Below are 25,413 nucleotides of genomic sequence, written 5' to 3' on the forward strand. Positions count from 1 at the left end.
TCTCTCTCTCTCTCTCTCTCTCTCTCTCTCTCTCTCTCTCTCTCTCTCTTTAAATTTGAGAAGCCGAAACTTTACAGTTCTGATAAATACAGGGAAAACTAATTTCTTTTTCTCAAACTACAAATTCCAGAAGTGGTGATAGAGGGTGCCTATGTTTAGTAGAACTGCAAATTGCAACTCCAAGGGGGATATGTTAATAGGGAACAAAACCAATAACAGGGTTGTCTTTAATTCAAGTTAGGAGAATACCCCTCTTCAACTTCATTCTAAAAGTACTAGTTTAAAACAGGGTTGCAATAAAGCTAAAGAGAAAAGAAAGGGAGAGTGTCTGAAAAGAGCAGGATAAGGCTGCAAAGAAATGTTCTCAGAACCAATACCTTTCTACTCCATGGGGCCATGTGGCAACATTCAGTGGGGGAGGGCGAACGGGTGCTGTTAAACTATGAAGATGAAATGCAAAAAGAAAAAAATTAAAAAAATGTACACAACAGTATGCCCAAGCTAGGCCAAATCTACGAGAGTAACAAAGAACATTCTAGCAGGACTTCTCTCCTTCTGAGTGATGCTGTTTTGGTTAGGAGGACAGACCGACTCTGGACCTAGAGTTCTTCAATTCATAGCCTGGTTACCTGGCTCTTCTCCTACATGATCAGACCCAATTCTTTATCATCTGTAGTAAGATAGGTGAATAACAGCATCTCCCCTCCAGGGAAATTCTGAGAATTACATGTAGTGTGTTTAGAAAAAACTTGGCACTTAACGTGTTTTATATGCTACTTTTACAACTGTGGCTAATTTTATCTTTACCTTAGCTGTGAAAATGCCTCTAAAAATCATAACTTTCCCATCTTTTGTATATATACATATACATATATATAATATATGCTTATGTATATGTTTGAATGTATGCAGATGCTTGTGTTATTCTGTATGCGTGTATGTGCACATGTACCTGGAAGTCAGAGGCAAATCTCAGGTATCATAATTTCTTATGAGCCATCTATCATGTGGTTTTTGTTTTCATATCTGTGAAGGTCTTTAATTGATCTAGAGCTTACCAAATAGGCTAGGATGTCTGGTCAGTGAGTCCCAGGGATCTGCCTGTCTCTGCCTCTCCAGCCCTGAGATTATTAGTGTGTACCATCATACATATTTTCAAATCTAGGTCTTCATGTGTTCAAGGTAAGCACTTTACCCACTGAGGCATCTCTTCAAATTCATAACTTACCCATCTTTCCCATACAAGTCTTGATAATTTTGGAAAGATCAAATTATTTTCTTTCCTTAGAATGACTATTTTCCCATAAAAATGTCCAATCTGTATCACCTTCTCTAGACTGCTCAAATTTCCTTCTCTCTCATTAAGCTTATTTTAAGACCATTGGCTTCATGAGTGTTTCTCTTTCATACAGACCCCACATATGGTTTAATGGTTGACTGCCAACATCTTACAATACTTAAATTGAGGAAGAGGCCCTGTATTTTATTTTGTATTAGATAAAACAAGTCATATTGCCAATTTTGCTTGGATATTAATTTGGCAATCAGCATTCTCTCTTCAGGATCTATTAAGAAAAACATTGAAATTCCTCTTGCTTGTTTGCTTTGAGAAAGACTCACTATCCAGTTTGTGATGATCTCTAACACACAGTGAGGAAAGTGCCTAAGCCCTTCAGGTACTTGGATTACAGGCATGTACTACCAGAAACTCTTTAGCTTCTAGCAGGTGAGAAGACACACAGGCTGCATATAGCCCAGGATAGCTATGAATGTAGGGCAATATAAAATTTTAAACTTACCTAAAACATTGTGATTTCTTAATTATTTTTTTCAGTAATATGATTTCTATGTAAGGGCTTTGTAGATAGCATTGTTGTTGCAATACAAAAGGCTAGACATAGCTGTGAATCTAATCTATACCAGCTTTGGATTCAGTTGTGCATATATTATTGTACTTACCTTATAGCAGGGCCTTAATATAATACAAATTATCCTAAAAACACACACACACACACACACCACGTTTACCTAGTAGATTGTAAATTCCTGTATTTAACTTCTTCTTTTAGTCTTTCATAATACTAGTTGTGCGCCCTCATAAGAACTTACCAAAATATTTGCTCACTCAAATGATACCAGAGATCTGTGTGTTTTAGCAGTTATGAGAAAACCAAATAAAATTAGAGGCATAGCCAAGGTCTCAGGAGGGAATCTCTGTCTTACTAGAGTAAATGCATAAAACCACACAGGAAACCACCTGAAACCTTGGTTCTATAAGTGAATTGGTATGGGTGGATATTGAACCTAACTATTCTATAGGTTTCGAGAACCGTTCAAGATCTAGTTCTAATTTAAGTTTGTAAGTTTTAACTGACAGGGTTGTTCATTAATTTTTATAGAGAGCAAATGTCATTTCCTCATGCCCAGTTTTTAAGATCTAGTCTAAGGCTCCTTCACTTAAAGAAATGTATTAGAACTCAGATTTGACTGCAGTTCTATACTGAGCCATAGATGATGTAGAATTCTCATATAAGAGAGTGGAATATGTAAACTAGAGGAACAATTCATAGAAGCAATTGAAAGGGAGCCTCAATATGTCAAGTTGATATGGGAAAGAAAATTGCTACAAAAATTCAAGGCTTTGTATCTCATAAAGAAATTTAAAAAAAAAAATATAAGAGACTGCAGTTCAGGCAACATGAATGAAATTTATATTGACAAATGAATTTTGTAGTTCATCATAAATCTCTCAAGTCATCTCTTCTGCTGAGTATTTTTTAGGAGTGAGAGATGAGGAGTGGGTTTTATTTTTTAGTCTGTTTGCAGAATCTACCTACATATCAAACAAGTAGGAGATAAAGGCCAGCAGTGACTGAGGGAGGCCTTGACTGAATCCAGACAATGCAGACCATTGGTTTAGGCCACTATAATCAAATCAAGGTCTCCTTGGATTATACTCCCTCTCTCATTTTTGGTAGCAGCTCCAACCTACAGCATACAAATGCTGAAACTGAGTAGCCTTGAGCTTTGGAATGGAGAGATGGTGCTCTTTGATTTCTCCACCTACTTCTAATTATGATACCTGTAGATTTATAGTATCTGTGAATGTCATATTAAGTGAGTTATGGTTTTATATCTGCCATGAATTATGAACTGTCTAAGTCTTATGTTTGAAAGTGTTCACTTGCCTGGGTGTTAGTCAAAGGAAACAAATGATTATGATTGATTTGAATTATATTTTTATATGATGAATGTAAAAATCAGTTCATAGATTTTTTTCTCTAAATTATCTAAGAAACAAGATTGCAATCTACTGCTACCTCAGGGCATCTCTACTTGGATCAGAGTGCCACTTCTTAATAGGTACTGATGGATACGTTGAGGAAAAGCTGGGCATTGATCAAATTTATATAAACTAAGTTATTCTTTAATAGCTTTATGTAAATGTACCCCATTGCTCATTCAAAGAAATTTTAGCCATTATTTATTCATAACTGTATTACAACTGATTCAATAGTATTCTATAAATATTTGTTGTGTTGCTAGAACCTCACTGTGCCCAATATAAAGAAACAAAAATTCCTGTTAAATAAAATTCCTCCTAAAGAAATGACATAAAATTATCCCCACCTACACATCATTTTTCAGTACAGCTCCTAATGCACAGTTAAAAATGAGACAGCATAGGAGAAAATAAGACAACATCAGCAAGATGCATACAAAACAACAGGTAATGGAAGAGTACTCATAGGGATCCCTGCTTTTGGAAATATTACTTAGTGTAGAAATGTTTCTTTAGAATAACTTGTGGGAAGAGTGTTCTGAGACCACCATTTCATTCATTCAAGAGCATTTCTTAGAGGAAGGTAAAAATCAGCTCCTATGCAAACTGTCAGACTCAAAAGAAGAAAAAGTAAAAGAGTTTCTCTCTCACTTACAGTGTACTTGCTATATAATTCCTTTTAACTTATCTATATTATTGATATTTTCATCAAACATGCTGAAGAAAAATGAAAAATCCATTTCCTTCTCTTTTCCTAGGCTTTCATTTTGGCCTCTCTGCCATTGATTTTGAGAGGCCTCAGACAAAATTACCACATTGTTAACTAATCCAGGATCAATCATGCCCATCTTGCTGCTAACAATAGATTTTTTCTCTGATGTCTCCCCTCCATTTTGGTACCTGTGGGCCCCATTGTATTTTCAAGTCATTTCCCCTCACTTCTCATAAGATTGCCTCAACCAAACCCCAGAGTTATGATCAGTGCTCAGAAGAAGAAATAACAAATATTATACTCAAAAGTAGCCAAGGAAATTTCTCTACTGAACCTTGAAAGGATATTTTCAAAACTCGATCTTTTCTGTGGTGTGTGTGAGAGAGAAAAGTCCATCCCTTGACTTTTTTGGCTGTGAGCTTGTTTTTCTCCTAAGAGTTCAAGATTTCCTCAAATCTATCTCTTAATGCCAGAAGAAGAGGAAAAAAATCACTCTCCTCCACATTCGACTTTCTGTTGGGCTTTATTTCATATGCTGATAGGGGATTATTTTGCTTCAAAACTTGCCAAAAGACATCTGTTAAAATGTTGTGGGTATTCCAGCAGGAAATGTTTTGAAAAATTGGCTCTGGTTTGTGATCTAACTGATACCACATGGCATTTATAGCTGTCGAATTTCAGAGCTGATTTACGACTATCCTGCTGTCTTAAACCTGAGAAGTATTTACTGGCGAGGAAGTGTTACCATATATTAGAATACAGGAGTAAAACCTTAGAGTGAATATGTCCTTTACAATCCATACCAGATTTCTAGTGAGGTGATGTGGGCTTTTAATATCACTCTGCCACAGGGCTTGTTTGTCCTTAGACTAGTCTCAGCACTAATGTACATACTATGGCCATCTGTGAGATGGAGGAGCCCCATCTGCCTCAGATTCTTCTGTGCAGAAGTGTATGTGGATGTGTTGCACATAAATATGAACCACTTTGATCTTTCTCCAAAGCTTAAAGAAATTTGGCAATGCCTTCCTTACGTGTCACTCTATTGCTGCCGCCATAACAGAGCACAGTCTTTCCCTTGAGACTATCTCAAAGTCTCCCACTGGCTGGTGCTGTGATCGTCTTTCCAAACATGTTCAATAATATAATTTTTGATTCATCCTTTCTTTCAATGTCTTCAACTCTTTTTTTTTTTTTTTAATTTTAAAGATTTATTTATTTATTTATTTATTACATGTAAGTACACTGTAGCTGTCTTCAGACACTCCAGAAGAGGGAGTCAGATCTCATTATGGGTGGTTGTGAGCCACCATGTGGTTGCTGGGATTTGAACTTTGGACCTTCGGAAAAGCAGTCGGGTGCTCTTACCCACTGAGCCATCTCACCAGCCCCTGTCTTCAACTCTTGCATTCACCAAGCTGACTAAGTAATGGCAAGCAAAATAATGAATGAGGAAGAGGCTTAGGAGATATCCTCTTCTTTTCATTGGTTGAGCCTCATCCCCAACCTTCAGGCTCCTCAAAGGCATTTATAGCTATCAAATTTCATTACCTCTACTTAGCTTGCCACCCTGAACTCCAAATGTCCAATCCTATCACTACATACTCCACCAAGCTTTGAAGCCCAAAGAAAACCAAACTGGCAAATATGCACTTATTAAGGTGCTAAGAACTCCCCATGAAAAATTCCAAGCAAATGTCACTGAAGCAGAATTCAGAGCAGACACAATGGTTTGGGGTCAGGAAGGGAAATGTTTGGGAACAGATATTTACCAAGTTCTTCTTTATCTACTTTATGCATTCAGATCTACTTAACGTGCTGAAAAGTGTGATTAACAAACCTGGGGAACTTTCTCTTATCATTGATAAACCCGCCTTTCATACCTTTACTAGTTTCCCCGAATGAACATACTCTTTACTCCTTCCTCAATTCTCCTGCAGTATTTTGGCAAAAGAAAACATACAAAAGATAAACAAATGTTTACAAATGGGCTTACTATCATCATTCACTCGGTAGTTTAAATGTAAACCATAAGGAATTACATGCAACAGAGGGTCTGCACTGCAAATGATTTTCCAAGTAACATCTACTGTTGGCAAAGATGTGGAGCAACCGGAATGCTTTGAAATTGATGAGAGTTGTTTAAAGGTACAACCACATTTGAATATTAGTAAGGTTAAACATATATTATATTTTAATTTCCTAATGGGTCTATGGAAGAAAGGAAAATAAGTATATCCACAAGAAACCTTGCATAATTTTTTTACAGAAGTTATATTTGTAAAAGCCAAATAAATATAACCATGCTATTAGAAACAGCTAACTCAAATGCCTGCCAACAGCAGAATGATAAACAGATTGTGGAGTCCTGCATTCATAAAACTGTAATACCACACTATAGTCTTAACAGTACACATGGGCTAAAGAGATGGCTTAGCAGGTAAAGGCATCTGCTTCAAAGCCCGATGACTTCAGTTCAGTCCCCATTGTCCATCTGGTAGAAGGGGAAAACTGACTTCTGCAGGGTTAACCTGCACATGCATTCTGTGGCATGTGTACCTGTATATACATATAGGCAAAAGAAATAAAATATAAAAGCACATGCTATTGATAATTCAAGTTTGGTTTTAGAAAATGTGTGAAACAAGCTAGGCCCTATCAATGACAGAGCAGTGGTCTTTCATATGCACAATACCCTGGGTTCAATCCTCAATGTTTCAGGGGAAAAAAATTAAGAATGTTGAGGAAAAGAAACCACACACACACACACACATGCCATGTGGTCACTCTGTTTTTAATTACATTCTGTTGGTAGTCATTTGGGATGTGAAATCTACCCACAGTGAGAAGAGTTTGAATGACAAGGGTAATGGTGCAAGTTTTATCAAAAATTGGCTCTCTGAAAGCAACTGTTCAACCATAAACATTTTGCCTTAGCTGAAACAGAACAGCAATTTCTGGGGTAACAGAGTACTAAAAATATTTTAAAGTTAGGGAACACTTTGTTTAATCATGGGTTATTAATGAAATATTTAAAACACACAGAGCTTAACAAAATCATATTTGGAAGCATTTGTGGAAAGTAGGCCCACATAATGGCAAAGAGGTCTTCAGGGAGAGCAGAGTGGAGAACACTCTGTACCTACTGCTTAGCTCAGTCATTCACTCTCAGGAATTGCTCTGGACTGTCAAGGAGAACACAAAATAAGGCTCACTTGACACACTGACTGAGAGTTCCATGCCAGTAAGTATCTTATCCATTCCCTGTGGCCAATTCTGCCAGAGATGGGAGTCCGTGCCAAGGGTCACTCAGCTCCATCAATCTTCAAATGATGTTAACAGCAAATAAAAGATACAGGTGAGGAAAAGGCAGGTCCTGCTTTCAAGCACAAGAAGGAAAAAGTCTCTGAACTGCTACAAACACCACAACCCTTTCACTAGAATCAGAGGGGCCAGCAAGGGGAGTCAGCAGAAGAAGCCAGAAGTGGGAAGATGTTGCCCCATTTGGGTCCCATTCCCATTGAAGTTTTACACAGGTAATTTAGGGCAGATGGACAAAAGCTTAACAAGTCATCCTTAGCCTCACCACAGCAAAATTTGAAAGAGCATAAGTCCTTCTCTCACACACACGTAGCTCCTGCCTATGCTCCTTTGACTCCTCCATGGATATTATCACATGTACATACTCCAGATGCACTGCCAGTATTGGGGCACAGATCTGCCCTTCACAACTTCCCCTGTGCTATCACTTTATTGTCACAATGTCCCCCACTACTAACAACTGGCAACCACTAATCTGTTCTCCATCACCATGGTTTTGTCCTTTTGAGAATGTTACATGAATAAAATTGTAAAGTATCTAACCTGTGAAGGCTAGATTCTTTCACCCAGAATAATGCCTTTGACATCTTTCCAAGCTACTATGTATATCAATAATTCAATTTTTTATTGTGAAGACACAATATTCCATTGTTTGACTATATTTTGAATAGTATGAAAGTCTCAGGTCTGCAAGAGAATTCAGCCTGATTCTAATTTGTAAAATGATGTATGCAGACAAGCAATTTTATTGACAGTTCCACAGCCAGGCTAATATTTTTAAAAGATTTTCAAAACTAAATTCTGAAACAAAGCATTTTCTTTCTTTTTTCACAATATTTAATGTGAACCAGGCTCCCTGGTTAAAGCTTTCTTTCATCAGCTATTGTGCTGCTGATCAAGTGATTGTCTGTTGCTCTAAATCTGTTCTCCTGTATTCTACTCTGTGATGCTAGGGTTCTACAAATACTTCTGTCTTGTTAGCTGTTTTCCATTAGTTTCTGCCAATAGGCTACTAGGAGACTAGAAAGCCAGAAGAGGAAGAAGAGGATTTCTACTCAGCCTTGTAGCATCACCCTAGCTATGGTCCCTCACCCCAAGCTGGCAATTGGATTCAGCTATCATCTGTATCTACATGCCAGGCACTATGCTGATTTCTTTCTAGTCAAACACTACATCAGAATAGACCCTAACAATGACAGTCACCAGCAAGATCCATCTAATGCCTGAGACAGCAGGACAGGCAAGCTAGTGTGAGGTGTGCTAAGTATCTGGCTCTGAAGTGCTATATTGAACTAATAGCAAGCTCTTCTTTTCCAGTGTATTACCTTTTTATTACTGTGACAGTTAGCTGAGCAAACCAATGTAAGGGAAGAAAGATTCTGGCTCATAGTTTCATCCTTGTGGGGCTGGCTTGACAGACCCATGAGTAGAATGTTCATGTTATATCATGACAAGAAGGAGAGAAGGAGAGACAGAGAGAGAGAAGGAGAGAAGGAGAGACAGAGAGACACAGACAGACATATGTGAATATCCTCATGTATGAATGCTTTCCTAATAAAAGTATAAAAAATAAAAGAGAAAAATAGGTGAAGGAATTTTTCCCTCTATTTTGTTAACATATAATATAACATCAATTGAAATAATATAGGTGGTTAAGTGTGAATCTATATTACCATATAAAATTATGAGAGAGTTAAAAAAAATGAAGCATTCCTCCAGGTATTTTGCTAGGGATTCTAAAAAGAATATATAATGCATTATTGGTTGTAAGTGCCATAGTTATATTGTATTAAGCAGAATTATATCTTTGTTATTGCTTTCACTTAGAAATTAAACATGATGTAAAGAGACATGACTTGGTATTAAGTTGATGAGGGATGGACTTATGATAGCAGATATTGGTTGTTGCCTTGATGGTTCTCAAATCAACTAAAAGACAAGCTGCTGGGCATTATTTGGAGGGATTTTCTTGATCAGACTGCTTAAAGTGGCAAGACCCACACTATATATGAGTGATATCTTGTGGTGATGGTCCAGATAAAAGTACATGAGAGAAGGAAACTGTATTTTTGCACGCTTGCTTCACACTTGCTGGCAAGTTCATCTATCTTGTTGCTTCCATGGCTACATTCCTTTGCTAATATTAAAGTCAGAGTCTTCAGGCTTCCAACATAGCCTGCTGAAGCCCAGCAGCTCTCCAAGAATCCTACATGTCTTCAGAGCCAGATTCGGATTGCAGAGACATTCATCATGGACTGAACAACTACTGCATTCTTTACCTCTCCAATGTGAGATGGCCACGAGTGAATACCCAGAGCATATCCTACTAACCAATCTAGCAAAATTTATTTTGGAGATATATACATACATATATACGTGTGTGTGTGTGTGTGTGTGTGTGTGTGTGTGTGTATGTGTGTATTCATTCTATCAATTCTGTTCTCCTAGAACAGTGGTTCTCAATCCATGGGTCGCCACCCTCAACAGGGATCACATATCAGATGCCTTACAATCAGATATTTACATTATGATTAATAACAGTAGCAAATTTATGGTTATGAAGTAGCAATGAAATAATGTTATGGTTTGGGGTCACCACAACATGAGGAGCTGAATTAAAAGGTTGCAGCATTGGGAAGGTCGAGAGCCACTCCGCTAAATAATCTTATCAAATCTGGCCAGTTTTCTCATTCATATCCACTCTCTCACTTGGGATCCAAATCCAGGATCGTACTTTGCCTTTAGTTCTCAAATTTCCTTAATCCCCTTCAATTTGTAGCAGTTCCCTAGTCTTTCGTCTGTCATGGTCTTGACATGCTTGAACAATAGTAATCAATTATTTTATACAATTGACTTAAATTTAGATTGGTCCTCTGTTTTTTTCATGCTGAGGTGACTTTGTTTGGCAAGAGTCCTATGTAACTGGATTCTCGATACATCTTATCAGGAGGTCATATACAGGTATGTCTCATTACTGGCCATCTTACCTTTCACCACTTGGTTAAAATTGTGTTTATCAGGCTTCTGAGTTAATGTCACCATTTGTTTGTAACAAAACTCATGTGGGTAATAAATTTGCCACTACACAACTATCCTGTTTTTCAATGTTTTTCACCCAACTAACTTTCATCTATTGCCTCTTGACTATTGCCTGCAATATTTTTTTGGTCACAGTATTTGTCTAATTGGTGATCTTTTTTCAATATTACCTTTACACTCATTAATTAGAATTATTTTGTAAGAAAGAATGTCTATCCTTCATATGTTAACATATTTATCTTTTTAATCCATTCAGTAGGGCTTCTGGGGATATGACTTAGTGAGAAAATTGTCTGCTGTGGAAATATAGGGACCTGAGTTTGGATCTCCAGACCTCACATTAGAAAGCCTTGCATGGTTTATTTGCCTGTAACCCCAGTGGAAGCAGAGATAGATCCCAAGGGAACTAACTCACTGGCCATCCAGTTTATCTAAAACAGTGAGTTTCATATGCAGTTGGAGAAACAATTTAGGAATCTATTTCAGTGTCAAATCTCTCACCTCTGAATGTGCTTGCATAGGCGAACACACACACACACACACACACACATGACTCATAGCGTTTATCTTTTTATATTATATGTCATTACTACCATTGCTTATTTTACTGCTCAAAGTATACCAAGTTGTCCAGTGGCAGCTCCTTCAGGTTGTTTACTATGATCTCTTACATGCTTCCCTACTATTTTGTGAGCAATCTCATACTTTCTGATACTACAAGGTAATACAAACTTATCTTATATTTTCCTAACCCAGTCTCAGATAAACCTTTTTCTTCAAGGAGTCCTTTTATTATATATTGCTATTTCAAAGACAAGATCTCGTCACTAGATATGCTCAGTGTCACCAGAGTTCTTTAATCCTACAAGGTTTCTGAGATAAGCTAGGCAATACATAGCTATATATTGATACAAGCATGCATATATTTACTTTCTGTCTGCATATATACATAACTGCATAAATATGGGTATATATTTATACTTCAGATTCCAATCCTATACTTGAGGGCTCATTCTTGACTTCTCACTTAGCTTATTTGTACCTCCTTTCTCCAGTGGTAGCACTGTGTCAGAATCATTCAACAGGGTAATTGACAATCTCCACTCTGTATTGCAACTATACAATCTAGATAAAGATACAAAGCTATCCCACAGTGAGCTATTTCAGGTGAGATGAGCATCTCAGTGAGCAACTGGTCACCACTGCAAACTGGACCGTCCAGAAGGCTGAGTGGATAGGCAGTGCTAGATCCACAGAGTTTGTCAAGGTTTTCGAGAAGGTGGACCTAGAGCAGAATACGACATCTAATTTATTTTGTTAAGATTTTATTTTTATTTTTAAATTACCTGTTTAGGAATGTATGAGTTTACACATGTGAGTGCAGTGCTCAGTGTGGCCAGAAGAGAGTGCAGAATCCCCTGAAGCTGGAGTTAAAGGTGGTTGGGGACGTTGAATATGTTGGATCATGGGAAATGAGTTTGAGTCCTCCAGAAGAACAGCAAGTGTCCTCAACTGCTGAGCCATTCCTCAAGCCCCTGGGCATCTAATTGTTTGGCCAAAGGACTGAGACTAACTTGTTCTTTGGGAATAGTATTTAAGAAACAGAATATGAGAGTTGTCCTGTCCAAATATTATTCCCTTCCTCTTCATACTATTGCTGCTTGATGTTAGTTCCAGAAATGCTCTGTGAACACAAAGCCACTTTTTGTGTAAATAGAGTATAATGAAATGGTGTCCCTGGTCTTTTTCTCTTTTCTTCTATATCCATTTCCTGGCTCTTTATTTACAAATGGTATCTTAAAGATTTATTTGTTTATTTTATGTATGTGAGTACACTGAGCTGTCTTCAGACACACCAGAAGAGGGCATCAGATCTTATTACAGATGGTTGTGAGCCACCATGTGATTGCTGAGAATTGAAATCAGGACCTCTGGAAGAACAGTCAGTGCTCTTAACCACTGAGCCCTCTCTCCAGCCCCTACAAATGGTATCTTAACTGTTCTGCTGATGAATGCCACCTATCAACCTGGCTTGAGAAAAGATCCAGCTAAAGTCTGTGACTAGATATTATAATCATGCTGCCTTCCCTGTCCTGAGTAGTAGCTCTTTCAGACTTCTCCATACATCTTTTGCTTCCTGCTTCTCTGTTATCCACTCGACCCGTCTCCTTGGTCATTTAGACTCCCAGATGCATATTACTCCTTCAAATTCACCTGTTCTGTTTGGTACCCCAAACTATGTCTGCTAAATATATTTTTAACTTGGCAAAATTCTTCTGTAGTCTACACGTTTATATTTACCTTTCCCCTGTGATGTCTCCCCAGAAGCTTTTCAGGAACCAACACACCTCTGGGAAGAATGTGACTGTCTTTTGGTTCATTCTCCTTCTCTTTCCCCCCTCCCCTCCCCTCCCCCCTCTCTTCTCCTTCTCTCTCTTATCAAATGACTGCTGCTTTTTGGAGATGTTCTTCCTGGCAATTGAGAGGTAGAGAGAGAGGCCCATGTTCAGGTGGCTTGTCCATTGTTCCATGTTCCCCAGGCCTCTGAGTTCCACCCACGCATCAGTGTGGCACACCTTAACATTGTACTGTTGATTTATCAGGAAGCAGTCATGTGCCTTCAGGTTTGCTAAGTTTTGGGGCACCACCACCACCAGAATGGCTGCTCTGACAATTTGCTTGGGGACCTTCAAAACCTCCTGAGCCCATCCCTCTGTTGCATCATTTATGCCTTAATGTTATGTTCATTACAATGCTTTTTCCTTCATGTTCCTAAATAAAAAGATTGCTGCTTAGGGAGTACTTAATTTCCCCTGGTCAAGATTTAAAGACGGCTTTCAGAGTTTTTAAGATTTTTTATACTTGGCAAATGACTATGCTTCCTGTGGTCAGCTCCTAACAAAAATTCAAAGCATCAAATATATTGTAGCATTAGTTACCTAGTTACACTGGCTTTCTCCCTCCTATGTAGACCACTGCTAATCCCTTAGAAACATGGAGTCTGGCACTGATGACACAACCAGTGTTGGAATGAGCAGAGGTTTGAGCAAGCCAAAACAGCTTCTTTGCCAAAGTCAGTTAAATTTAAACCTCACTGGATAAGGCTGTTGACATCCAAAAGTCTGTCTGCATAGTCTCTTCATTCATATATCTGTCTTCAGTTGTCATTCTCTGACTCATTGTTTACTTACTTCTTTCCTTGCTTATGAAGGAAAATATATATACAGTTCTTAAAGGAATGGCTGATAATACCACTACAAAAGGATAGAGAATGGATAGCAAGTGGGGAGCAGGCAGGATGACACAAGTATCATTCTATGAGATATTCACTATGAATACAGGGGTTGTCTGAGAGTCATGTGTTAATCAACGGAGGCTTTTTGATGTGCATAAAGTCCTAAGTTTATGGCTTTTCCTCTCTTAGCTGTATAATAATCCATTTTAATCTCTGTCTGGGTTTGATTGTTCCATTTCAAATTAGAATTATAGATGCACAAATAAATAAGTTTAATTATAATGAAAGGAGGCCAAACCAAAATAATTTTTCCACAAAGTTATCAAGGTTAAGCATTTTCTTTCCCTTCCTCTGGGGTGGGTTTATCATTCATTTGTGATACAGTTAGGCTGGTTTGTTATTGTTTGCTTTCCACTTGGGGTTCTCCTCACATTCTAGTTGATGTTATTTATTTATGAGTCGAGGATGCATGAAATATCACCTGGGTTCAAAGATGACAAGGTATGCATAAACAAAAGCAACAACAACAACAACAGCAGCAGCAGCAGCAACATAAGTTCTAAGAAATGCCGCTCTTCTTCAGCCCCACTGCTTCCGTTCTATTTCTTCATTCTTATCTTCACCCACCCCACTGTAGGTAAACCAACCTCATTTGTTCTGATTTATCTTTCCCCTACAGCCAGTGCTGTTATGCTCATTTTGAAAACTTGCATTAGTTCCAAAGCAATTGGTATCTTAGGAGCATGATTTGAACATAATGTAAATGTTGTGTTTGCTTATGCACGATTTCATACATGAAAAACTCTTAAGTGAATGCAGGGATTGGCACCTAGCTGAACTGAGCTGTAGAAGAATGCAAAACATAATTCAGAAATCCAGCAGCTACCACGTTCACCTTGTGGATGGGAAGCCAATTCACACTGTGTTACAGCCTTGCCTCTAATTTCTTATCAGCCTCCTTCTATCCTTTCCCAGGAACTTGCAAACTGCAAACCTTGTGATGCTCTTTTTCACAAGCAAACATCAAGGATTTTTGTTTTTCAGGATGGATATCAGTTTACTGTAGTATTTGTGTATTTCTCAACCACTTAATATGGCTCCTGGTCAGGCTTTGTGGGATAGGCCTATAATCACAACAATTTGGGGTACGGAGGCAAGACAATTTCAAGTTTAAGAGTTCAAGACCATCTTGGACTACAGAGTAAGTTAAAGGTCAGAATGAGCAATTTAGAAAGACCATATCTCAGAATTAAAAGTAAACAGATGACTTGGGATGTAGTTCTGTGGTAGAGAGCTTGACTGGACTCATTCCCTAGTATAACACACACACACACACACACACACACACACCTACTCACATGGATTTCCTTCTCATGTGTGTGAGAGGAATCTATGAATGCTAAGTTCCTAACTTCATTTTATCTATAATTTTCCCCAAATACAGGGAATATCTTTTCATTTCATAAGTCTTATATTTTTAGGACGTTTACTGAAATTTTTCTCATACAGATACTATAGATTTCTGGAAGATTAGTTCCTAGATATAATCACCCTCATTATTGCTTCAAATGATTATCTAGCACTATTTGCTCTAATTGGCTGTCATTTGTATAAATAAAAGCACTGACCTTTGTGTGTTGACGGTTTGAATTATTTTCCCCCTTTGGATATTAAGGAACTATCTGCCATACTGTTCACACAGATGCAGGGTTACTTCTTTTTCAACTCTTATCTCTTTATTTGCTCTATCTTATTAAACTTCACTTCTTAATAATCTAATCCAATATTAATCAATAAAAGAGATGGTAAGCTTTTATGTGTCTTCTTCCAGAATTTAGTGGAAATGCCTCTCATGATTTACCATTAAGTAAGGTACTAGCTTTTGAGCTAGAGCATATGTATATTTTGTCATGCCAATGAATCCAATTCTTATTTTCTTGAGATTTGAAAGCTTAGAATAAATAGTCTGTAAAAGATTTCAAGCATTTCCCAAGGACATATTCATATTGTGTTTTCCCTCAGATCTACCAATACAACATATGATGCTAATAAACATCTTATTATTGAATGAAGGATTTTTCTGGTTCTTTGCCGCTCAGTAATCTAAAGCTTCCCTGCACCATGATTATCAAATGTTGTTTATAATATTCTTACTTTAGGAAACATTGACATTTTGAATCTAAGTCATAATTTTTACAAGTGCTCTATAGGTATGTTTGATAATAATATCACCAGGGCTTGAAGCTTTATTGGTAATTTTTTTTTAAGTTTTCTGTCTCCTATCTAATTTTTGTCTGTTTGCTCTATCTTGTACTGACAGAAATATATTAATGTTGTCTAATGGTACAATCTACCTATCTCTATATAGAGATAGATAGATAGAAAAATATCTACCCTACAGCTTTTGCACTTCATAAATGTAACTGTTTTGTTTATCAAATTTATATAATGAGTGTTATATTTTAAGTCACACTGTTTTCTTCTTTTAATTACTTGTTATATCATTGTTCTGTCCTTTATGGAAACTTCTAGAACATTTCATTTTAGGTGTGTTTCTTGTATACTGTGTATAGTATGATGTGGCTTGCATAAGACAAATTGAAAGGGCTTCTTTTAATGTGCACATTAAGCTCACATTAATCGACATGACATTCAGATATAATGTGAAATTGTGTGTAATTTGCTGTATTTGTTCATTTCTTTCTCTTTAAAAATGTGCCAAATTTACCAAACCACTTTTCAGAATTTGTCCCTTTTCTATCATTTGAACCAATAGTAAAACCTATTGGTTTTTCAGTTGTTGCTGGCATCCTTGGTGGACTATTCGTTGCCTAGACAAAAACCAATGAGGCAATTTTATTGTCTTATTTACTGCTCTATTGTCTCATGTTTTAGTTACATCATTTCTGTTATCACATTTAATATCTGTACATTATTAGTTCAGCACCCTTATCTTCTCCATCTTCATAGTTCTGGATCTGTATTTCCACGTGTTAATATGCACAATAACCATCACTTTGTTGACCTTCTCTCATCTTTTCCCTAGTTGGATGATATTTGCCCTTTGGGGGATTCCTCACAGAGAGGAGTCTTTGTCCCATGAGATTCCTCATGAGTACAAACTTCTCTAAGCATCTCTGTTTGAAAACTCCTCTTTTAAGTCCCAGAAGTTGAAGAATGTTTGTTGGTTATTAAAATCCTTACCTCCTGTGTTCTTTCACTGATATTTCCAATTACTTATATAACTTAGCTAATCTATTTTTTTGTTTGTATGACATCCGTGTGTTTCCCAAAATCCCTGCTTTGATGGCACCATCTTTTTTTCACTGTCAAAAATCCAGGTATTTTAGCATAGTGGTTTCTGCTGTTAGCAGGGCAGCAGTTACATGTCTTGCTAATCTGAGGTTTTATTTTGGTTTCTTCACCTCTAGCTGTTAAAGGACACATACACCTTCCTTTCTGCCTTCTCAATTTCAAATCTCCACATATTTGTTTCCTGTAGATTTGTCTATTTGAACAAATTTTTAAAAGTATTTTCAGGCATAGGCTAGAACAACCTCGAGATGCACTCTAGTAACTTGCTTCCACCTAGTTGTTGATTTTTAAAATTTGCCCTCTATGCCCTTGTGACAAGAGGAGATTTACAAAGACTTGGGTTTTTTTCTCTATACCTCATATTAATTTGGTGTTTCAGACATTCTCTGGCCTCACATAATTTTGATAGTAGGTACATTTTTGGTGCTGCAGCTTCATTTTTCACCCTTGCTATTCTGTACCAGTTTTGAAGGAAATACACTGGCACATGGGTACACAAACACAAAGACATGCATGCACTTTTCAGCTTTCTCAAACAAAAAGTTTTCCAATCAACAGCACTGGGCCTTTAAAAATCTTGCTTCTTACCAAACACTTCTGCAAGGTCTATCTTGAATTTCTATCTCTGGAATGGCTTTGACCAATATTGCCAGCCCACATTTGCACTTGCAGGCAAGAGGCTACCTATTGTGGCTCTGACAAATGTTCCATGTTCTCATACCCACTTGATATTCCTAATTTGACTATAACCTAAGCAAAGAAAAAAATTACTCAAGAATTCTACCTGAAGATAAATGAGTTTCAGTAACTGAGTTTTTGTTCTGTATGCAAACACACACTTTGATGACACCTTCTTTCCTTATGTCTTTTGCCCATAATAAATAGTCAGTATTCTGCCATCTATCAAATGCATCTGCAGACACCAGCCCAGACACCATGTGGAGAAAAAGATGCTCTTAGGTCATCTCTCTGGCTCATGGCTATCTATATCTATAGGATATATATATATATATATATATATATATATACATACACATGTATATATATACATATAGATATAGATATATAAACTTCTAAAGCTGTATTTTCCATAATGGTGTAATCAGGGTCTTGAGATGCCATGTGAGGCTGGCTGTGCGCTTAGAGAGGGTTATTTTTTATTCTTTTCTTGAAGCTCAAGTCCACACTCACCTTAGATGCCAAAGAGATGTCCTAAAATTAATTCCCTAGATCCTGCTTTATTTTCATATCATATAAGTCTTTTTCCCTTTGTTAAAACTGATATCCTAAAGTTGAACTCATCGATAGGGCTGCTGTCTCTTATAATACGAAAGAAATATACAGTTACTAGTGGTAGAACTTCAGAATCCAAGAGCAGTTTGGAAAAGATAATCTTATTAGTGACTCTTTCACTGAAACTACTCCCTTTGTCACCCTGATGACAGGAGATGCTTGTATTTAGGGGCACTCCTTAAATTCTCACCTAATAACAGGTTTTAAACTAAATTTAAACAGCTTTTCCCTGTGAATTCCTCTTACAAAAACTTTTAGGTAAAGTATATTGATAAGAAACCATGCATCTCTTCTTACTTGTAAGAATTGTGGAGTTACTATGGAGTCCCTACCAGATGTCCCTGGGGTGATGATACTGTGTCCCTTGAAATTTTTTAATATCCCATAGCCTCTGTATAAGCTCACAGCACTATCATAGGACATCTCAACTAATGGTTTGGGAAACACAGCTATATAGATTTCCAGTCATTTATCCACAGATACTCACTCCTAGACATGTTTTGGGATGATACTCTGTATAAAATGTTATAGACTGTTTAAAAATCCTCAGTGATGAAATATATATTTTGTTATGAAATATTCTTCTATAATACTATAATATTGTATTATATTCTATAAAATATGATATAATATATATCAAATCTTATTAAATTAAGCTCATTTTTGGAGACTTGGAATACATATATATATATGTATACACACACACACACACACACATATATATATATATGTATATATATATATAATTATTTTTTCCATTAAAAAGGTGCTTTGATGAACATATTAGTGAATGAATCTTAACATAGACTGATCTATTACCTTGGAGTTAATTCCCAGATATAGAATTGCTGGATGAAATGGCATGAATATTTAGAGTTTTTCTGCTCTTCTGGAAATGGTGTAGTGATTTATACTTCCTCTAACTTTATGAGGGCATAAATATTTCAGGGCTTTCATTTGACGATAAGAGCTTTATTATAATTGATTATGAATACAAGTTCAGATATTTAAATATTTTGGGACTGTACTAGAGGCTTGCATACACATAATTTAATCCTATGCATATACTATATATAATAATCTTATGTAGTATAGTATATTCATATAGTATCATATGAAATATACTTAATGACCTTGCAAAGTTGAAATGATTGTTCCAATCTTTCAAAGAAACTGGGATTCAATTATAAAAAAGAAAGAAATTAGGATTCAGAAAGATATACCAACATTTTCCAAGTCATACCACTGAAAGAATTTGACAGCTGGAGTTTAAAGCATCAGCCTTGTCATTATAAGGCAGACACATCAAGGACATGGCAAAACACCACCACCACCACCACCACCATCATCAGGCCTAATATTTATGGAATGCTTACCATGTATTAAGCACTATTCACAAACACGTTCGACTTTTAGTACCAAACTTATGTGGTACTATCTATTCTTAAGAAAACAATAATGACTGAAAGGATGTACTAGTTTAGAACTGTACAGGTTATATGGTAGAATTAGTATTCAAGTTCAGGCAGTTTGGCTTTAAAGACCATGCCAGCGTTGAGCATAATATACTGGCCCATAGAGTAGTGAAAAAAAAATATACCAGATTCTTATTATGAATGATTTTTAAAGGGAAGAAAAACAGTTTAACTAAGTCTTATAGATTAAAAGGAGAAAGTTACTGTCTAATAAAATATCGATCCAATTGTTCTCTAAGAAAATGTGTATCGAGGGTTTTGTCTGCAAAGTTCCTATCCTTATTTCTGTAACCTTTACTCTTTAAGCAACATATGGTCTCTTAAGCTGAACACACAGAACCATTTTCTAGCCAACTGTGTGAGGAATAACTTGAATGAAAAAATCTTCTAATGAAATTGGTGACCCAAACTCAATTGAAAACTAAATCCCCCCAAGTGACTTGGAAATGTCAAGATTTAAGAAATTCGAGATAAGCAAACTTTAAGACATTTACAGAGGTATAATCTAGGATCCTCTCCTTGCTATTTGAAGGGCTAATGAAGCACCTTCATTGCTAGTCACTACTTTAAGTCTTTCCCTATCATCTTATTTAGGTATTTAGACATCATTAAAAATTATGCAGATTATAAAAAGGATTATATTTTCTTGTCACCTCTGTAAACACTCAAAATTTGTCTGTCTCACCTCCTCCCCGAGAAAACCAACCTAATGAGCCGCAAAACACATTACAGTGAATGGGAGAATATTTTCAGCATTTTTATGCAGAAAATACCTCATTAGAGCAAATGCTTTAGCAAGCAGATTTAAACTTAATAAGAACTTGTACTGAGTAGGGACTTTTATAACAAATCACTAGCATGTGTAAGCACTCTGTCTGATGAATCTGAGCATCATACGCTTCCTTTTCTTATCCTTGGGTTGCTTCACAGCCATGAGCTGAATATAGCATAGTGTACATAACTGAGGGACTTAGTGCTCACTAGATGGCTGCAAACCAGAGAACTACCTGCAGATCATCTCATCTCCCTCAAGCGTTTATCTGGATATGTTAGAATATGCAAGTTCATTTCGAACAGTAGTACTCAACCCTCCTGATGCTGTGACCCTCTAATGCAGTTCCTCAGGTTATGGTGGCCCCCAACTACAAAATTATTTGTGCTGCTACTTTATAGCTATAATATTGCTACCGCTACAAATTGTGACATGGATATCAAATATGCAGGATAGCTGATATAAAATCCCAAAGGGGGTCATGGCCCACAGGTTGAGAACCACGTCTCTAGATCATCTAGTCTCACTCGGGGCCATTATCTGGATATGTTATGACATGTAGATTCATTTAGATGAAGTATGTTTCCACCTGAATGTTTCTCATCATAGAACCTAGACACTTTACACTATTTTGCATATTGCATGGGCCATATTGATATAGGATTTAGAGTCATGAATTTAATTTCGAACAAAAATATGAATTCATGCGCATACTGCCATAACTTTAGACTTTGGGCCTCAAGCCAGAATAAAAGAGTAGTAGTACTGGCAAGCTTTAGGACAATCTGGACTATCTTCGTCACGAAATCATAGTTCTTAACTCGAATGATACAAGTCCACTGGAGCACAAATGGTTACTTATCCCCCACTGTCTTAGTCAGGGTTTCTATTCCTGCACAAACATCATGACCAAGAAGCAAGTTGGGGAGGAAAGGATTTATTCAGCTTACACTTCCATGCTGCTGTTCATCACCAAAGGAAGTCAGGACTGGAACTCAAACAGGTCAGGAAGCAGGAGCTGATGCAGAGGCCATGGAGGGATGTTCTTTACTGGCTTGCCTCCCCTGGCTTGCTCAGCCTNCTCTCTTATAGAACCCAAGACTACCAGCCCAGNGATGGTCCCACCCACAAGGGGCCTTTCCCCCTTGATNACTAATTGAGAAAATGCCTTACAGTTGGATCTCATGGAGGCATTTCCTCAACTGAAGCTCCTTTCTCTGTGATAACTCCAGCTGTGTCAAGTTGACACAAAACTAGCCAGTACACCCACTGAAGCCCCAGAAGGGACATGTGGAGCAAAGTGTTTGTAGCAGCTGCTGGCTGAGCTTACAGTTGTTTCCACTCAAGTCCAGCTCTTCATCATCTATGGTCCAAGAGTTGAGAACTTGGTCTGAGCTACAGCCACATCCACCCAAATTAGGTTGAAACCACCCACAGTGATGATGTCACTGAAGTAATAGGTTACCCTAGGGAAGTAGCCTCTTCCATTGAGTGGGAAAGTGCAAACTTATGATTGATTCTAGTGGTAAATTTTGCATCATGTAAATTCTTTTCCAGCATCTCCCATGGAGTCACACTAGTAATAATGGTAGTAGTGATGGTGGTTAACATTGTCTTACTCTGGGTCTATCAGTCCCTGCACTTAGCTTTGTGCATCCTCAAGGCCCTAAGTTAATACCATTAATATCTCTGTATTACAAAGACAAGAACGGAGAGAAACGAAAACCTAATTCGATCCTAAACACATATGCAGAGCTGTGATTCAAAGGGAAATTGTCATCTGATTTTACAGTCCTCAACAATTGTTGGTTTACTGTATCCTCTCTCTCTCTCTCTCTCTGTGTGTGTGTGTGTGTGTGTGTGAGTGTGTGTGTATGTGTGTGTGTATGTGTGTACTCCAAAAAGAAGTGAAAGGAGTTCCTACATGCCTATGACCTGCCCTCTGAGCCAGCCCAGTTTCCTTCACTTGATGCTCAAGAAGAGCAAAGACAGATCAAACAGCATCTTCCATGCTTACCGTTAGGAAGTGGCGGTCCTTGGCCTCACGCCTCCTCTGGCTGTGAGCTGGAGGGTAGGCTGGTAGTGGCGGAGCAGCTATGGGGAGCGGAGCAGCAGCTCTTTGCTCTCTGCGATCACTCCGGCTCCGGTGTTCTGAGGGTGCAGAACAGACAAACATAATGAAAAAGACTTGGTATTTTCAATTGTTTTTCCCCTCTTGAGAATGTTAGCAAAAAGCTGTTAGAAAAAAAAAAGAGCTCTCCTTAATCTAGCTAATCTATATACCATATTAAATCCTTAAAATGGTTCTTAACTGAATGTTCACTTGCTGCAAATACAAGGATAGATGCATCCATCTCCATGGTCCCATCTTATAATGTTGGAACAAGGTAGGCTCACTAATAAGTACAACACACCTCATAACAAAGTATCAGAAGTTAAAAACATAAAGCAAATGTTGAGAATAATGGTGGAAGGCTTGCTGCCATAAGGATTCAAATATAGAATAGATGCAGACATAGCACAGCTTCCTGGACTTAGATGTCACTAGCTCCAGGAAAGAACTATGTGGAGTCAGAAATTATTTTGACAGGAATTATATATATCACAGAAAAAAAGAAATTGGCAAATGTTATGCACTGTCTATTTTATTTATCTTCTATTTTCCTCCAGAAAACTAGGTAATGGGCATCCATCTTATTCCATCCATCTAAAAGCCTTTCCTTCCTGATACCCACAAAAACTCAGAGGGATTTAAAATCTTGTGCTCCCAGAGATACTAAAGGAATTCCTGTGACAACTTTTTTCTCATTCCAGTATAAAGCTGTCTTTGGGGGGAGACTAAGAAATATCTGGGAGTAGGGGATAAGGTAGTCATGACTTCATAATAAGAATCACTAAGCAGGAACCTCAGTGGAGTGATACAGACAGCAACCCACCCACAAAACTTTCAACCCAAAATTTATCCTGTCTACAAGAAATGTAAGCACAGGAGATAGAGCAGAAACTGAGGGAATGGCCAACCAATAACAGGCCAAACCTGAGACCATCCCATGGGAAAGCACCAATCCCTGACACTGCCTTCCTTTGCTTGGGATTCTTTAAAAACAAAAAACAAAAAACAAAAAAACAAAAAACAAAAAAACCTTTCCATGCACAAGCAGAGAAAGGTCTTCTAAAACACATCATATAGGTGGTCTTTGCTATACTGCTTCTAAAATTAATGCTTGTCAAGAAATTTTGAGCTAAATGCCCTTCTTGAACAAGTTCCTAACTCTAATGTCACCATCATTTTTCTCTAAAAGCAAACATTTGGGCTTTTTCTAACAGATAGGCCAAAGAAAAGCTTTTACATTCTTAAATTCGCTAGGCATAGCAGATGTGTGCTACTGGATAGAAAGAAGTGAAGGGAGAGTGGAATGAGATAGGGGATATTAGCCCAATTCTCCTTCCAACCATTTCTCTCCCGTCCTATCTTAAATACATCTTCTGCTCTACCCAGGCCAAGAGTAGGAAGCTTAAAGTAATCCCTCACTAATAAGACTTTTGCCAGTGGTGAGCTAGAGACAATATCAGTCCACCAGGGCCTGCAACTGCAGTCAAATCTTCATCCTTATTTCTTTAAACCAATGGAACATAGATACCAGCCAGAAACTTGAAAGGAAAGGAAATATAAAATATAATTCTCTCTTTATAGCCATGTATTACTCTCTCTGTGTGTTTTATGAATATAAAAGATGGCATAACTTAAAGTTATCACTGGCACTGAGCATTAAAGAATTGCTAAGAGAGGGGAAAAGTGATAATTGATAATTGTATTCTAAACAACTTGAAATCCATTTATATGTCACTTCCCTGAGGCTCCGTGACATGACAGGCACATTTCTATTTACTCCCCATAGCACTGAACTGACCCTATCTGCTTACTTGGTCATCCTCCTCACTATACCATGTATTTTTGGAGACAGAGACTATACTTGATTGCTCTTTCAATGCTATGCTCTAGCATAATGCCTGACCTTCAGTACAGTTTGTTCTGGGTAGGGGGATGATATTAAGGCAGCCGATTTCAAGTTTAATCTCAATTCCCAAACAAGAACAAATCTGCAGCCACACAGTTTTACTTACCCATGTTTCATCATTCCCTCTCTCCCCATGAAAGCAAGGAGATTCCAGCTGTCCAAACAGAGACTCCCCACAGAGAAGCTCACTGCCACATTGGGGAGCCAAGCCCTTGGCTGCAAGTTTGGTATTAGTCCCAACCACCAGGTGGCAGATGTGGGTTATGCTGATGAATATATATATATATATATATATATATATATATATATATATATATATATGGTTGTTTGCTAATTTTAATTTTACACCACTGCATGTTTGTAATTCTATGATGCCTATAATTCCTGTTTATGGCTCTCTGCAGTGCTATTAAAACTACTACCCCCAAGATTTGCTATTGAGCCAACCACAAAACAAGCCAGTCTGAATAGGGCAAAATGAGCCTCCATAGTCTTCCATTGAAAGCCCAGAAGGCTGTCTATCCATCTCTTATGCCCTAGGAGGAACTGCAGAGAAAATTGATATTGGCACTTGCTGTTCTTCAGTTCTGCTCTTAAGTCCAAACCTGATGAAGCAGTGAAATATGATAGCTTATGAGTAGCTCACTGTTATCTGGCTAAATCTGTAAAACTCTAATCAGGGAGGGCTGATTAATAATAATAAAATGATAAGAAAGAATGATATCTACAGGGCTAATGTTACTCAAGCTCTCTAATGATGCGATGTGTGAAGGCATTTAGTGAGAATGATAAAATTCCTCAGTACTCCTCTTGTGCTTTCAATGCTCAATCAGCTTTCTGCAGAATTTCATTCCCTTCCACACACACCCACTGAGGATGTACCATATGCTGGGTTTGTGCTATATGCTTTGAATAGAATAAATTAATAAGACGCCATCCTTACCTGTGG

At 37.5% G+C, this 25,413-nt stretch overlaps 1 protein-coding gene across 4 annotated transcripts in view; it reads right to left on the reverse strand.

Moving 5' to 3' along the window:
• Positions 1–25,413, reverse strand: part of Nhs (NHS actin remodeling regulator) — a 315,783-nt gene that overhangs the window by 14,327 nt on the left and 276,043 nt on the right. For 3 of the 4 annotated variants that reach the window (XM_021153510.2, XM_029473256.1, XM_029473255.1), the window contains exons 3-4: positions 22,463–22,596; positions 378–440 (exon numbers count right to left, since the gene is read on the reverse strand). In XM_021153510.2, the coding sequence (XP_021009169.1) occupies positions 378–440; positions 22,463–22,596 (197 nt within the window). The remainder of the gene's footprint in view (positions 1–377; positions 441–22,462; positions 22,597–25,413) is intronic. The other variant, XM_021153511.2, reaches the window with a different exon arrangement.

Source organism: Mus caroli, chromosome X (assembly GCF_900094665.2).
Source record: "Mus caroli chromosome X, CAROLI_EIJ_v1.1, whole genome shotgun sequence".
In the NCBI taxonomy this organism is placed as follows: domain Eukaryota; kingdom Metazoa; phylum Chordata; class Mammalia; order Rodentia; family Muridae; genus Mus; species Mus caroli.